The sequence below is a fragment of the Amblyomma americanum genome, chromosome 8 (assembly GCF_052857255.1).
Source record: "Amblyomma americanum isolate KBUSLIRL-KWMA chromosome 8, ASM5285725v1, whole genome shotgun sequence".
NCBI lineage: Eukaryota > Metazoa > Arthropoda > Arachnida > Ixodida > Ixodidae > Amblyomma > Amblyomma americanum.
Window position 1 is genome coordinate 83,374,977 of NC_135504.1, and position 15,847 is coordinate 83,390,823.

At 49.8% G+C, this 15,847-nt stretch overlaps 1 protein-coding gene across 1 annotated transcript; it reads left to right on the forward strand.

The window, feature by feature from the left end:
- Positions 1-6,964: 6,964 nt before the first annotated feature.
- LOC144100487 (uncharacterized) lies at positions 6,965-10,335 on the forward strand. The gene is made up of 3 exons (XM_077633428.1): positions 6,965-7,385; positions 8,475-8,694; positions 9,226-10,335. The coding sequence occupies exons 1-3, from the start codon at positions 7,017-7,019 to the stop codon at positions 10,125-10,127; spliced, it is 1,491 nt and encodes a 496-aa protein (XP_077489554.1). The 5' UTR covers positions 6,965-7,016; the 3' UTR covers positions 10,128-10,335.
- The last annotated feature ends 5,512 nt before the right edge of the window (positions 10,336-15,847 follow it).

Here is a 15,847-nt window from a genome sequence, read left to right on the forward strand (position 1 = left end):
GTTTATATAGCGTTGTTCGAAAGCGACGGGCTTTCACACTATGCGTACGCCGCTGCGATTTATGGGCGCATGGAATGATGAATCAACATTTATTAAGCCCGAAATAAATCGGTGGTGCACGCAGGCACCAGATGGGGTGGTTCTCTGGTTACGGGACTCATATGTTTCCAGCAGCTCCTGGCCCCTGTCCGTCAATGCGAGCTGAATCGGTAGGGCGGGGCTGGATAACAAGGTCTCCCATCGCTCAAGGGGTTGGGGATTGGGGGCGTTGGCGGGAAGGGGAGGAGGGGGTCTTGAGTTTTGTGCACTCTGCTAAGAGGTGCGGCAGGGTGCCCTTTTCTCGTTTGCAAAAGGGACAGAGCATATCGTGTTCCGCAGGGTACATGCGGTTCATCAGTACGGGATGTGCAAGCTATCCCGCTTGCGCTCGACGCAGGATCGTCTGTTGTTGCCTGGTGAGTTTGGGGTACGGTTCTGGCTGTCTGCACCTTTCCTCGCGGTACATCCGGATAATGTCCCGAAAGCTGGTGACCGGGTGCGGTACCTCTTCCGGCCCGTGCTCGGCACGGATTGACATTTCTCGGGCATGGTAGTCGGCGATGATGTTGCCTGCTACCTGCGAGTGAGCCGGGGCCCACGCGAACTCTATGGCTCTTCCAGGAGGCTTGCACTTGGATGGAATGGCTCGAGCCGCGGAGGAGATTACCCCCCCCCCCCCCCCGCGTAAGCTTCCGTAGACTGTCATTGAGTCGGTGACCACGGTGTCTACATTCGGTTTTGCGAGTGCGAGGGCCACGGCCAATTCTTCGGCAACTGTGGGATCTGTTGTCTTCAGGGACGCGCTGACGATCAGCCTGTCTTTTGACGTAGCCCCCACCGCTGCACGGTCGCTGTGTTTTTGGATCGAGGCGTCCGCGTAGAGTACCCTGGGGTTCTCTTCCAGCTTCCGGGCTATGGCTTTGGCTCGATCGGTGCGCCTCTCGTCGTCCTTGCCCGGCATCATGTTCCTGGGAAGGGGTTTGGTCTCAATGTTCGTGTTCCAGTCCTCCGGAAGGGCCGCCATGATGGGTACTGGCTCGATCTGCCATTCTATCTTGCGTAGGACGGCTCGTTCGTGTTCCGTGGGACTGAGCCGGATTCTCTGATTAGAGGGGTGGGCTTCGATGAGCTCCTCCACCGTGTTGTGGGCGCCCATGTCTAGCAGTCTTTGCGTGGATGAGTATACGGGCATGCCCAGTGCTTGCTTCGTTGCCTTACGAAGCACCGTGTTTAGGGTGTCCCTATTCGCTTTCGTCAGCTGGAGATACGGGACGGAGTACGTAACCCGCGACACGACGAACGCGCGTACCGGGCGCATGGCATCGTCCTCATTAAGGCCTCGGTTTCTGTTAGATACCCACCAGTAAAAGTCGGTACAAGCCACCCCCGGTCCGGCGCCCGGCTTCTTCAGGGGTGTGTGCTTGGAGGAGGCCCCGCAAACACCGTTGCGCCCCTTCGAGGCAAACCCAGTTTCGAACAAGTTAAGAACTCTGCTCAGCTTCATTGTTGACGACTTTCAAAATCGCCATATATTCTTGAGCCCTACAATCAGAAATAAACGGTCAATTAAGTAAATTTATTTAGTCAAGCGTTGATTTGCGAGCACCATCAGGTATATAATCTCCTTCATGCTGTAAAATCAACTTGCGAAAACCGCACTGTCGTATCGGTCACAATTGTTTGCTGAAAAATCCGCAGATGTTTAGAGAAAACACCTGGTATGGTGGCGGGCAGCAAACAGGCCCTAAGGGAAAAAACATATGGCTGGGTTATGCGCGGTGTACTACCTAGTGCTACAAGCTTAATTACACTTGAAAACAAGAAGGATCTTATGAATGGAGAAAGAGACCTCTTCTGCTGACCTTCCATCTCCTTCCACCGTCCATCGCGGTTTGTCTGAGGTCGCGACGCGAGGCACCGACGTTCTCGTGAGGAGACACGTGCCTTGCGAGCTTTTATCTCGTGAACTATGCCGCTAGCAATTGTCACCGCAAATTCTAAAGCAATCCCTATAATGCTTGAGCAGTGGAAGAGATCTCTTCTATTTTAGTGATTTTAGTGCTAGAGAGTGGTGCAGTGTTGGTGTAGACATGGCGAACTGTACTCTCAATAGTTTGTTTCCGCACATTTGTACGTTCTCTATGTTTTTCAGTGCAATAAGACAGCGCGGAAATCGTTGTCGACTTTCTATGGCTATGTTTATTAACGTGTATGATACGCTGACAAGAGCAGGTGGCAAATCTACTTACGCTTGTGGCCACAGCCTTTACGGTGGGGCTTTGACGCGGGGCTAAATCGCTTAGGTCTCGAGTGCAGTTTTCACAAATAGGCTTTTCGAGATAGAATTCTTATTTTTTCGCAATAATCTATAGCGACGGCAATGGCGGGGTCATAATACATTGTGAGAATTTAATCACTGGGGCATTCAACTAATATCAGATACTTGGCTTTTTAGTTTCATTCCTTAGCGCTGGGTTGCAATTAGATAATTGTAGCGGACAGTCAGGGCGCAGTTACACGGACTTTCGGAATGCCTTCAAACCGAGTGTCATTTGACTCGACTGCCGAACTTACGCTTCTACACGGAACGGCATTCGGTTCAGATGATATTCGGGTCCATGGGGCTCCGCGGTGACACTCGAGATTTTGGAATGCCTTCGAAACGCGAACACAGCCCGCACCGACCAATAGCCTTCGGCCTCACGTCGCCCCGCCCACACCTGCGCCACACTACTGTTTTCGGCTTTGTGGCTGTTTTTTCTGCTGCTTGTTTAGGAAAAAGGCTCCTGCGCTTGCTCAGTGAGTACTTGAAGATAATAGTCCACCACTGAGCGCTTACTGCGTGATGGTGGAATTTGCCGCAGGACGCCGGTGAGGCTGTGCACAGTCCTCGTTTGCGTGGCATAACACAGAATCTGCGCTTTAGTTCTATTAAGTAATCTCTCCTCTTTTATACCGGTGTTACCTGTGCTTGTTTACGAAGTGCGGCAATCTGTGGAGAGCGCCGATACGATCGCACTCCTGAAGGAAACACCTGACAGCCGGATTGTTGACAGCCGGGTGTAGGGCCATTTGCTCTCGCTGATTGTCCCTACCTTCAACGTGGCCGGTGCTTGAGTTTAAAGCATTTTATCCTGATGTATATTCGGTGTATATTCTCTCAAGAGAAATGTGTACAATTAGCATTATCTTACCGGTACTCACTTACGGGGCAGAAACGTGGAGGCTGACGAAAAGAGTTCAGCTTAAGTTAAGGACAACGCAGCGAGCCATGGAAAGAAAAATGATAGGTGTAAAGTTAAGAGACCGGAAGCGGGCAGAGCGGGTGAGGGAACAAAAGCGGATTAGTGACTTCCTAGTCGAAATCAAGGCGAACAAATTGTCTTGGGCAGGGCATGTACTGCGAAGGCAAGATAACCGCTGATACTTAAGGGTAACGGAGTGGATTCCAAGAGAAAGTAAGCATAGCAGGGGGCGGCAGAAGGCTATGGGGCAGACGAGATTAAGATGTTTGCAGGCATAGAATGGGCACAGCTTGCAAAGGACCGGGTTAATGGACATACATGGGAGAGGCTTCTGTCCTGCAGTGGGCGCTGTCAGGCTGATGCTGATATGTAATTGCCCTCGGCGCAGTGAGGCAAGGAATTTCGGTGGTTCAGATGCAGGCAAGGGGCTCGCCGGCCGCAAAGCGAGCGTAACTATGGCCACTCCCGTCAGCTCAAGCGGCGCGTTGCGTTAGTCCTTTCTATAGCTAGAGGGAAAACACGAATGGATTGTGGAGCCCGCGCTCCGAGCTGTCACTCCATGAGCGTGGCTATGCGGCCTCCTTTAACCCTTCCCTTACAATGTGGTTAAGGTGTCCGCCGAGATGTGACACATACTGCGCTGTTTCCTTTCCACAACAACCAATTTTCAATTTTTAGTATTTCTCCTCAGGTGTCACGAGCTTCTTCGATGCGTCTGGACGGCCGAAATTCCCAGCTTCGTAGTGCTAAGGGCGCCTGCTTTCTGTTAGATCTAATAATTCATGTTGTCTACTCCGATTGTCCGCAACTGTTCTCTAATTCCAACCATGCTCCTACGTGCTAAACGCTTTTCAGATTTTTGGCAAATACTTAAGTAATCTACTTCCCTCGCATGCTTCTTCACGTCCAGCAGTGCTTTCGCTATGGTCGTGAAAGAATCACTATCTGAGAAAGCATGTTTTTGAAAGTAAGTTATGTTATCCCTCGAAAACACTGTATATTTGTCCTGCTTTCACTGACAGCATGGGATTACTTTGTATGCATGGCAGAAGAAACAACGAGCAGTTTCGAACACCAGAGGAGCAAACAATCACGCGGTAGGCTAGAGGAAAAACTTTCGTCTTGATAGTTCATACACTGCTCAATCGCTAGTCACTGGAAACATAGCAGGTCCCGATGTGTGCCTCTCAGCTAAATCATGGATTCAGCTGCTCTTATAATGTTTTCTTGAAGCAATCGTCGAGAGCAGATTTCCCAGGATGAAATTTGTTTGTGGAGTCATAAGCATACTTTTAGTCAAATGCATCACACCGCACTCAATGCGACGCATGTTCTCGTTTCCTCAGTGTCATTTGTGACAAGTTGTCGGCTGGTCCCGTCGATCGCACACAGTGTCGTCATCAGCCACGCGATCACCTAGCCGCGCGATTACCTAAACTCATCTTGGAATGGCTCGCCGGCGGTTGTGAAACTGTTTGACATCTTGGGAGAGGGATAGATGTTGTTGGTGTCCCTATTCCGGAGCTTCAGTGATTGTAGCTCCTCCTCGTTCTCTCTGGAAGAGTTACTCCTGGTTGCCGAGGTTTTGTTACTCGGGTTAGTGTCCACCGAAATGGGCAGTAGTAGTGGACACTTTCTGTCCACGGCACGCATGAAGACAAGTAATTCTTACGCATTAACATAAGCGAGAAGATTAAACGCATCTTCTTTCCACACGCTTCGTAGTATATTCACGCAGTGCATAGCATAGCGCAAAAGTGGATCAGCATTTCAACTTTCACAAGACGCGCTACGGCCATAAGCCTGACACCGGTTTGAGGTGGACAGAGTTGCCTCGCACCCCTCAGTAGCTGATTGAGCAATTAGTTCGATTTCCGTATCTTCTTTGCAGGCCCACACAGTACGATATAGGAACGCCTTCTCACCCCAATACTTGCATTCCTCACTTGCTGAAAGATGCTAGGTCTATGGCTTGTAGTCTAGACGAGTGATTAAAAGGTTTGGCTTTGTAGTCGTCTGAGGTGAACTTCCTGTTTTTTGCTGTGGCCCTTAGCCGGACGTGGATACCTTCTACTTTCGAGTCTGTGGTGTTGCAGTAGGTGTGAATGCGTAATGAGCATGTTTCAGTATATTGGCCCGTCGGAACGAAAATGAAGATTGGTTTGGTTTATGGGGGTTTAATTTCCCGAAGCGTCTCAGGCTGTGAGGGACGCCGTCGTGAAGGGCTCCGGAAATTTGAACCACCTGGGGTTCCTTAAGGTGCACAGACATCGCACAGCACACGGGTCTCTAGAATTCCGCCTTCATCGAAACGCGGCCACCCCGGCCAGGTCCCCGCAGCCCGGGTACTCCTGCTCAATAGACGAGAGCCTTAGCCACTGAGCCACCGCGGCGGGTAGGACTCAATATGCAGTATGTATTTTAGAGCAAGAGCACTACTCATCGCGGTACAACTTCCGATTTCGTTGTGGATGAGACAATGGCCTTCAATACCTCACAAGGTCAAACCAAACTTTACTGTTTGTGGTATGGCCCAAGCTATGATAGTATGACCACATTGTATCGGTGACCGCTAAAACTGTACGGTGCACGCCAGCCAGTCTGGCAACGTGCTCGGGCACTTCCGGTGAGCGGGCAATAAACGGCAGTTGTTTCATGGCTACCGCACGTGTCGGTCTCTTGTATACATGGTGTCAGAAGTGACCAGTTCCCGCGCCAAATAAAAAAAAAATGACGGAGCTTCCGCCCCCACAGCCGTTACGTTTCGGGGCTAATGTGGCGGACAACTGGACTCGATTCAAGCACCGGGTAGAGCTCTACTTCATCGCCACTGAGTCAACAGAGCCAGGACGACAACGCAGCAACGCCCAGAAAGCCGCCATTTTGCTTCACCTCGCCGGTCAAGAGGCAATAGATGTTTACAACACCTTCGATCTTACCGCTGAAGACAAGAAGGACTACGACAAGCTAGTGCAAGCTTTTGAAGCCTACTGCCTACCTCAGAGCAATGAGACGTTCGAGCGCTACGTGTTCCGGAACCGCACGCAAGCCGAAGGTGAGCCGTTCGAGCAATTCTATCGAGACCTGCAACTGAAATCCAAGACCTGCAATTTTGACAACCTTCGGGAATCGATGCTGCGAGACCAAATAGTGTACGGCACATCTAGTAAGGACTTGACACTCACCACAGCCGTCGAGTGGGCAAAGGCTGAGGAAATCACTGCCGCACAAAGCAAAGTGTGGAGTGAAGACAAAAGCGTCGACGCAGTGGGTGAAGAGAAAAACAAGCATCAGCAGCACAGGAACGATGCGCTGGGTTACGGCAAAGGGAGACACCAAGAAAACAAATGCGGCTACTGCAACCGCTCGCACAGGCCTCGCGAGTGTCCAGCATATGGGAAAAAATGTGCTAGGTGCGGAAGGCAGAATCATTTCGCAGTTTGCTGCAAAGCAAGAGCAGCGGATGTTAACGAGGTTGCCGAGCGGCCGGACGACGACGACGACTTTACCGTGCTGCACGTATCTACAGCATGCAAGAAAGCGAGCGCTGCTGATGCGCGCGACTGGGAGGTGGCGACTCGTATTTCGGGACGGGAAGTGCGGCTGAAAGTCGACACCGGCGCGCAGGCCAACCTGCTGCCGCGCGGTCTGTTTGAAGCCTTGGGAACCAAGCAGCAGCCAGAGCCAGCCAGGGCTGTACTACGCAGCTACGGCGGGAATGAAATCGTGCACATGGGAAAGGTATGCCTCCCGGTTCGGATTGGCGCCGACACTCGACTAGTGGAATTCTTTGTTGTGAAGAAGGGCCGTCAAGCGATCTTGGGACTGCAGGCTTGTGAGCAGTTTGGTCTTGTCAACAGAATCAGAGCAGTAAAAAAAGATGAGGCTTTGTCCGAGTGCGTTCGCCGGCAGTATCCCAAGTTGTTCACGGGCATCGGAAAACTGAAGCGGGAATACAGCATGACTCTTCAAGATGGCGCCCGTCCAGTCGCCGAGCCAGCGCGGCGGGTACCTCACGCAATTCGATCGCGGCTGAAAGAGGAGCTTGATCGCCTGGAGGCTGCAGGAATCTTTGCCAAGGTGCGAGAGCCATCTGACTGGGTAAGCCCACTTGTTATTGCTCGAAAGAAGAACGGCCAACTTCGCGTCTGCATGGACCCCAAAAAAGTGAACGAGGCTTTGAAGAGGGAATACTTTCAGCTTCCGCGCAGGGAAGAGATCGAAAGTGAACTGGCAGGAGCGAAATATTTCAGCACGCTTGACGCCAATAGTGGATTCCACCAAATCCCGCTTGATGACATGTCCTCGAGAATTTGCACATTTAGCAGTCCATTTGGTCGTTACCGGTTCCTAAGGCTGCCCTTTGGTATTTCATCGGCTCCAGAGATATTTCAAAGGACAATGACAGAGATTTTCGACGGTCTACCAGAGGTACGCATCTACATCGATGACATTTTGGTTTGGGGTGCCTCATGGGAAGAGCACCAGGAGAGACTGTACAGAGCCTTGGAAACGGCCAGTGCTGCTGGCCTAACTCTTAATTGGGACAAATGTAGGTTCGGAGTGAAACAGATCGACTTCCTTGGAGACAGAATAAGTGAACAAGGCATCAAACTAAACCCAGAACTGGTAGAGTGCCTAGCCCATTGCCAGAAGCCAGCTACGAAAAAGGAAGTCCAGAGGCTACTTGGAGCAGTCAACTATTTCAGCAAGTACTTGCCGAACTTAGCAAGTCAGACAGAATCACTTCGTGGTCTGTTGCGGGAGGACTCTGTCTTTGAATGGACTAGAGTGCACGACATCGAGTGGGCCCGTCTAAACGAAATGCTCACGCAAGCTCCTGTACTTGCTATATTTGATCCATCTTTACCTACAAAGCTGTCCACTGACGCATCCGCCTTTGCATTGGGTGCAGCCCTTTCCCAGCAGCATGGTAGCGACTGGCGGCCTGTAGGCTATGCGTCAAGGGTCCTGACAGAGACCGAGCGCAGATACGCACAGATTGAAAAGGAAGCCCTTGGAATAGTGTTTAGCTGTGAGAAGTTTAATGAGTTTGTCTTGGGCCGAAGATTCACTATAGAGACCGATCACAGTTCATTGATATCTATCTCGAAGAAAGGACTCGGAGACATCCCGCCTCGACTTCAAAGGCTCTTCCTGCGACTGCTGAAATACGACTACCTGTTGCAATTTGTTCCTGGGAAGAAACTGGATATTGCTGACACTCTTTCCAGGATGCAAGGGAAACGCTTGTCAGATAACTTATCAGATGACTTGGAAATACACGCCATAAGTGTCTTGGAGGACCGGGTGAGCAAAAGAACAACGGACAAATTGAAAGATGCCACGGCTAGGGACCCGGAGCTGCAGCAAATCATGGCAAAACTGCAGGCGTCACAGTCTTTGAACGGGGAGTGGAAAACGCACACCAGTGAACTGTCAGTAGTGGAAGGTGTGTTGTTGAAAGGTACCAAAGTTGTCATTCCTTCCGAGCTTCGAAAGGAAATGCTTTGTCGGTTGCATCGAGGGCATCTGGGCATAGCGAAATGCACATCACAAGCACGCAGCCTCATGTACTGGCCCAGGATGGCAGCTGAAATAAGAGAAATGGCTGAGCGGTGTCCGACCTGTCAGATACATGCTTACAAACAGCCTGCTGAACCTCTGCTGTTACGGGATACGCCCAGTCGCCCATGGTACAGGGTGGGAGCCGACTTATGCGAGCATGCTGGGAAGCATTACCTTGTTGTGTAAGATGCCTACTCTAACTATCCGGAGGTGGAGGAGTTGAACGGCACCACAACTACTGAGGTCATAAACAAACTATCTCGGATATTTGCACGTTATGGCATCCCCCACGAGGTCTGCACTGATGGAGGTCCTCAATTCACAGCCAAGGAATTTAAGGACTTTGCAGTGATGTTTGACTTTGAACACATCATTTCCAACCCTTATTATCCGAAATCGAATGGACTCGCGGAGAAAGGCGTACAAATAATCAAGAGGCTACTCAAGAAGGCAGGATCACCAAAGGAGGAGTTTTGGCTTGGCCTCCTCAACTACCGTGCGTCTCCGCTGGAAGACGGTGTCTCACCATCCAAGTATCTCATGGGTCGCGACAGCAGAACGCCGCTCCCGGACCCCTGCTCGGATTCAGCTCAGCAGCTCTCAAAACCTCGAAAACATAAGCAGGATACGAACAAAGGACAGCAGCTCCCGCCATTACAGCCTGGAGACAGCGTTCGGATTAGGTCTGGAAGCAAGTGGGGCACAAAAGCTATAGTTTTAGATCTTGTGGCCCCCCGATCATACAGAGTAATAACAGAGGATGGAAGCGAATTGAGAAGGAACCGTCAAGACTTGCGAAAAACGAGAGAGATTTGCAACCCAACATCACAACAGCTTCATCCTACAGGACGCAGCGCTGGAGACGTGGAAAGTCGCCCAGTGTTGCAGAGAGCGACAAGACCCCAACAGGCCCTCATGCGTGTTGACACTCCGTTATCGAGTGCAAGATCAACAGCCCCAGCAAGGGAGCTGTGTACACCACCTAGACTACTAAGACCGCCTACAGCATCCTCGCCAGCAGCAGGAGAAAGGGGTTCCGCGGAGTTCGTTCCTCTCACACCCCCTAGACCAGCTGGAGCGTTGGGGGCAACCGAACCAAGCGTGTCGCCCAAGCAACAAACAGGAGAGCGGCCAGCGGTGCAACCTCAAGGGGGAGCAGCAGAGACTGCTACAGAACACACTACATCATCTGGACCGACTAGAGTGGTTGGTGCAGAACTAAGACGGTCCTCAAGACTCAGAAGGCCTCCCCGCCGGTTGGCCCACCAGAATTAAGGCGCCCCGTCCTGCATATCACCCGCTCCCTATTGTGAAGGACTTACTCTGTAGTCACCTTCTCAATGTTTAAAGAAAAGAGGATGTATCGGTGACCGCTAAAACTGTACGGTGCACGCCAGCCAGTCTGGCAACGTGCTCGGGCACTTCCGGTGAGCGGGCAATAAACGGCAGTTGTTTCATGGCTACCGCACGTGTCGGTCTCTTGTATACACACATGATCATGTGACTATGACTATTGGGTACCTGTCTTTGACCTTGACATTTGATTTGAGGCAGTGGGCATCACATCGACAATGACCTTCAATGCCTCAAAATCAAAGCGAACTTAAATGCGTGGTCGTACGGCCCAAGCTATAGTAGCATGACCACGTGGTCTTATGACAACATTGAGCATCTGACTTTGACTTCCGACTTGACGCTTGACCTTGCCATTTGATTTAAGCGAGTGGAGACCGTACTTAACAGAGCTATCGCTCATATACCTAGGTAAAAGCCACGTTGAACCCCAGCCATTTCTTTTGCTCTATATGCAGTATCTCTGTGATATGTCTTTTGTGGGATGCCTTTTTAATGTTGTATATGCAATGCCGCATTTCCAGTAGTATTCACTGAGGTTGGAACTGATATCAAATTGTATTATCTTTTAATTTTTTGTCTAAGATTTAGAAACCACCACAACCTAACTAGATTTATGAACTTGACTGATATGCATTTACGATTTAAGCAAGGTTGTAAACAAGCGAGTATCCAACAATGTGCAGCCTCACGGCTACAGAGGGAAGCTATAGACCAGAATCGAGTGCCGTTTTCCGGCGTAGCCGTTTTGCGGCGACTGCCGCGGTGCGAGCGTTTCTTGGGGCACTATGGGGACGCGGCAGCTCCGCAGCCTCGCCTGTATGTAGCCGCGATTTACAGCCTTTCGGGCGCTAAAAATACATTGCCGAGCATACTTCTACAGCGCGGTTGTAATGCAAGAACTCTTTTCGTTATCAAGATGATAAAACTGACAAACTCGCACTCCTTCTTATATCGATAGCGTCCTGGTGCTCCGTTGCATAGAAAACTCTTAGGTCGATATCAAGCATTAGGTGTATGGTTAGCATGCAGTTCCAATTCCGGTGCGCTCTTAATCTTTGCTGCCGGCCTTAAAATACCCCCCACAAATAGGGCTTTGCTGTTGCCTGCGTGGCGGTGCGCTAGTTACATCAACAAATTATTGTTGTGAGCTCAACTGAGCCACAGGGCTAACAGAAAACAAATTTTGTTATGGTTCTTGCTATCTTGCGCATAAAAATGTATTTTCGCTTAATTTATCAAATCTGATTAAATATTTGCAGAGAAATCAGCTTTGCTGAACTATGCGGCTTGAAGTCGAATTTAACTTTAGTCGGAAGCTATCGGCGCGTGTGACAGCGTCTCGTAGCCAATTTGCAAAGTGTCATAGAATGTAAAAAAATCTTGTATATCTTCATGTGATTCAGACTGGTACCAAAACCAGAAAGATAATACGGACTGGCCTTTACCCCGCCAATGACATACGTGTAGAAATAGGAACTTAAATTGGTAGTGTGCGTGCTTACATACACGTACACGAAATCTACTTAATGGGAACAATAGCAAGCTCAGCGCACGAATGCTGGAGACGTACTGGCGAATTAAAACACGCGCTTTGCCTGTACAGCCTTCAGTCTGCAGCTGGCCGATCCGATTACGGCTCACACGTCACTGCACCATTGTGTCAAATCAATTAATCTACATTCTGATGAATAAAATGATCATATGTGGTTTAGATTTTATGGGTGTTTAACGTTCCTAAGCGACTCAGGCTATGAGGGGCGCCGTTGTGAAGGGCTCCAGAAATTTCGACCACCTGGGATTCATTAACATGCAGTAACATCGCACAGTAGACGGGCCTCTAGAATTTCGCCCTTATGGAAATTATCATATATGGTAGCGTACGTGAAAAACTGCAGCAAACGACATGCCAGGGCAGAAATGTGCCTATAAGTACCGGTTTGCATTCTACCCTACCTTGTCGACTATACCCTCGGATGTCACCAAAAGGAGCAAAAATGTTTGTCAGATAACCGCACTACTGTCGGGTAGATGGAAAATGAGAGCAGTGATGCATAGCCCACACTCACATACGTTAGGTGATGTAGCGCATCAGTGACCGAATCGAAGAACATGTAAAAACGCATTCAACGTGCGGTGCCACCGCGACCCATTGGAGCACGCGCACCGAGAGATGGCGACTGGTGTCGAGATTAGGAGCGCACCCGCAGCCTGTGTGCGAGGGTTAAAGAATCTGGTCTATACTTTAGCAGGATGGAAAGTTCGGCTAGTTGAATTATGTTCATTTTAAATGAAAAATACAGCACAAATAGAGAGGAGGGACGAAGAAGAGGCGCACAACACAAGCGCTGTGTCGCAACTAAAATTCACGTTATTTGATGAGGAGATACGGTTCCTGGACAATACGCGATTTGCCATGGGTCACAGAAAAGGGCGCCCTGCGGTATCTGTTCAGTATTTGTGCTTGTTTCTTGAGTTTATTGCCTTATGTGATTGCTGACTTCGCCGTTTTTTTCGGTCGCTTTTATATGTGTTTCCTCCTGAATAAAATTTAATTGCGAAACAGTGGTTGTGTTGTGCACCTCTTCTTCGTCCGTCGTCTCTGTTCACACTGTATTTTTTCCTATACTTTAGTTTCGACCGTAATTTCATAGTTTACGAAAGCATTCTTCCTGGCTGGGGGATCGAATGCGGGATTGCCGTCTGTGCGGGTAAGTCACTCTGCCTGTTACTCGAAACAGGACGGCTAGCTGGTTGCACAGGGAGACCGAATTTATCTATAATTGGAAGGTGAGTGTGAGACAGTAACGAGTTATTAGTCCCTTATGTGAACTCTTATTCTGCAGTGGGACACTCCCATAAAAGCTTTGTATTAATCAGTATTGCGCAGTACCTGTTTTCAACCAAACTTTATTGAAGATAAATACGGAGGTATAGTCTTCCTGGCGTTGCTATGGAAGAAAAACCTTTTACGAGGCTGACACGGACATTCGCGCCTGTTTTCCATGCAAGACGAGCTTAGAAACTCTACCTCACCAACTGTTTGTTCGTTTTTTTGCGGTACGTTTTAGCATTGCTTCATTTTCTGGTTCATTCCACCCGCTATCACTCGATACTTCCGTTATCCGTATGCACACATGGTAGTAACAAAAGGGAAGTTCTAAAAACATACGCTCTTCGGATTTCATAACAAATGCATATAGTGAATAAAGGACAAAACACCTCCAGCTTTATGCATTGCGCTATCTTCCTGTCTTTGTGCAGAGTGATTACACCCCCGACGCTCGCCCAATGGCTTCCTCGGCCTCCGTCGCAATGGCAGGCCCATGTGTCGAGCCCAGCCCTTCCCCGCTTGGAGCACCTGATGTCCTTCCTCATGTGGTGTGAGTATTCACACTTTTCCAGACATTTGACTTGTGTACTTTCGCTTGCAAGGCTCCGCGCTTTATAATGCACTTCTAGTCGCACTCCGCGGGTTTCAGCGATGTGTTTGTGTGAAGTCTCTGAGTAGCAAGTGTAACTGGCTCACTCGGTCAGCGGACGCCTCAATGACCCTGTGAATAGGCGGTGGCGTCCGCCTATAAATTGAGGCAGTCATGCGTGTTTCCTCTTCTCAAAACTACCTCAAGGTTTAGGCTCCGCTGAATTTGAGGAAAGAAAGGTGCATAACTGGCTCTCTGGGTCAGTGGACACTTCAATCGCACTTGGACGTACGTGGCGGTGGGGTCCCTCTTCAAAACCGTGCTTTCACACAGTATTTTGTGCTTTGCTAAACCCCTAGCCATTTTTTTTAAATGACACCATAGACTCCTGACTTATCATGTTGCATATACCAGGCGTCCTCACTAATATAACGAGGTTTATATAAATAAACAAAGATAAATTAGGTGAGTTAGACCAACTAATTACTATTGGGACCTGTGGCGTCTAGTCTGCAGTACTTTCTCGTTCTCCAAAGTTTGTTAATTAGTTAACTTTGTAAATATTGGTTTTGGAAAACTTTAACTTCAGGAGCTGTAGATCGTGCTTAGAATACAGGACACAGAAATATCTGCGGCTTGATACCATTTACGTAGATTTTTTTTGTAGGCCTAAAATGAAAGCTAGCCGAGCGGTTAACAGTTGTTGGCGCATATCTTGCGGGTAGTGCAAACCTAAAGCCGCGTCGAAGACAGCGCTCTGAGAGAACCGGCCAAAAAGCCGGGCATTCGACATGCATTATACGCCAATGATGCCACTGTCTGGAGCATCACCAGCTCGTCGAAAAGAAACTGCAGAAAGCCATGGACCCTACGGAATATTTTGGCCGACGAAGCGGCATGACCAGTGGCCCGGACAAATCGGAGTTCATACGCGTGCGCAAGAAAATCTGCAGAAAATCACTAATAAGTCTCTACCTCCAAGGAGGAAGTCCAAACGATCAGAGTACTGGGAATGTGGATCCTGAGCCACGTGGAATAATGACAATCATCAAGCCCAAACATGTAATAATAATAATAATTTGTTTCGGGGGAAAGGAAAATGGCGCAGTATCTGTCTCACATATTGTTGGGCACCTGAACCGCACTGCGCCGTAAGGGAAGGGATACAGGAGGGAGTGAAAGAAGAAAAGAAGAAAGCGGTGCCGTAGTGGAGGGCTCCGGAATAATTTCGACCACCTGGGGATCTTTAACGTGCGCTGACATCGCACAGCACACGGGCGCCTTAGCGTTTTTCCTTCATAAAAACGCAGCCGCCGCGGTCGGGTTCGAACCCGGGAACTCCGGATCAGTAGCCGAGCGCCCTAACCACTGAGCCACCGCGGCGGGTGCTCAAACATGTAGCATAGCAGACGAGATCTGTGGCATGATACGGCGCATCACGAACCGACGGGCCGGTCTCAAGGAACAGGGTGCACTCTGCGTTGGGACAGCATTAGGGATCCCCGCCTGGATATACAGTCTAACGTTTCACAGTATACCACCAAAACTGAGCACAGTGAAATCAAAACTCGAATTCGGAAAACGTACAAGATCGCTCTATGACTCCTCAGGTTTGCCCTCATAGACGGCATCCAGGACATTGGAGCCTTCGGGATCTACACCGAATACAAAGAGACGGCACTGCTGGGTCAGGAGCGGCGCCTCCAACTCACTGGCTGGCCTTCGCACGGTGCAGCGCCTGGGCAGAAAACCACCCGAAGAGGACATTTAAACTCCCACTACACCCCGGACCCGCCTCTCCCCGGAGACCACGGGGAAGTACCAAGTGCTAACCACTTCTGACCGATAGGGATCCCCGACATCATCGGCCACCGAAGAGATCAAGCAAGACGCGTTCAGAACATCGTTCAACGCCTCATGCACATTCAGTACACCGAGGCCAGCGCGTACCCAAACCGAGTGGCGGCAGGAGCCGCGGTCATTACGGGCCCGGCGAATAGGCTACCACCTCGATGAGGAATCGCGATAGCCCTTGCAGTTAAATATGCCGACTACACTGGAAATCTCATGATCATGAGCGATTATAAACACGCCTGAAAGGCCTACTTTGATGGGAGTTTTAGAGGGGCCACAGGCCAAAAGATGTTTAGCACACCTCTCGTAGTGCGTACTCCCGCCACAGCACAATGTAGAGAAACATGCAGGCGCGGACGTGTCCGA

What these genes read in the sequence shown, in the direction of transcription:
- LOC144100487 (XM_077633428.1), top strand. Translation starts at nt 7,017, where the DNA reads ATGGGAAAGGTATGCCTCCCGGTTCGGATTGGCGCCGACACTCGACTA. An exon ending in TGCGAGAGCCATCTGACTGG is followed by an intron (nt 7,386 to 8,474) that starts GTAAGCCCACTT and finishes TACCTGTTGCAA; the next exon opens with TTTGTTCCTGGGAAGAAACT. An exon ending in GGCGTCACAGTCTTTGAACG is followed by an intron (nt 8,695 to 9,225) that starts GGGAGTGGAAAA and finishes TTGAACACATCA; the next exon opens with TTTCCAACCCTTATTATCCG.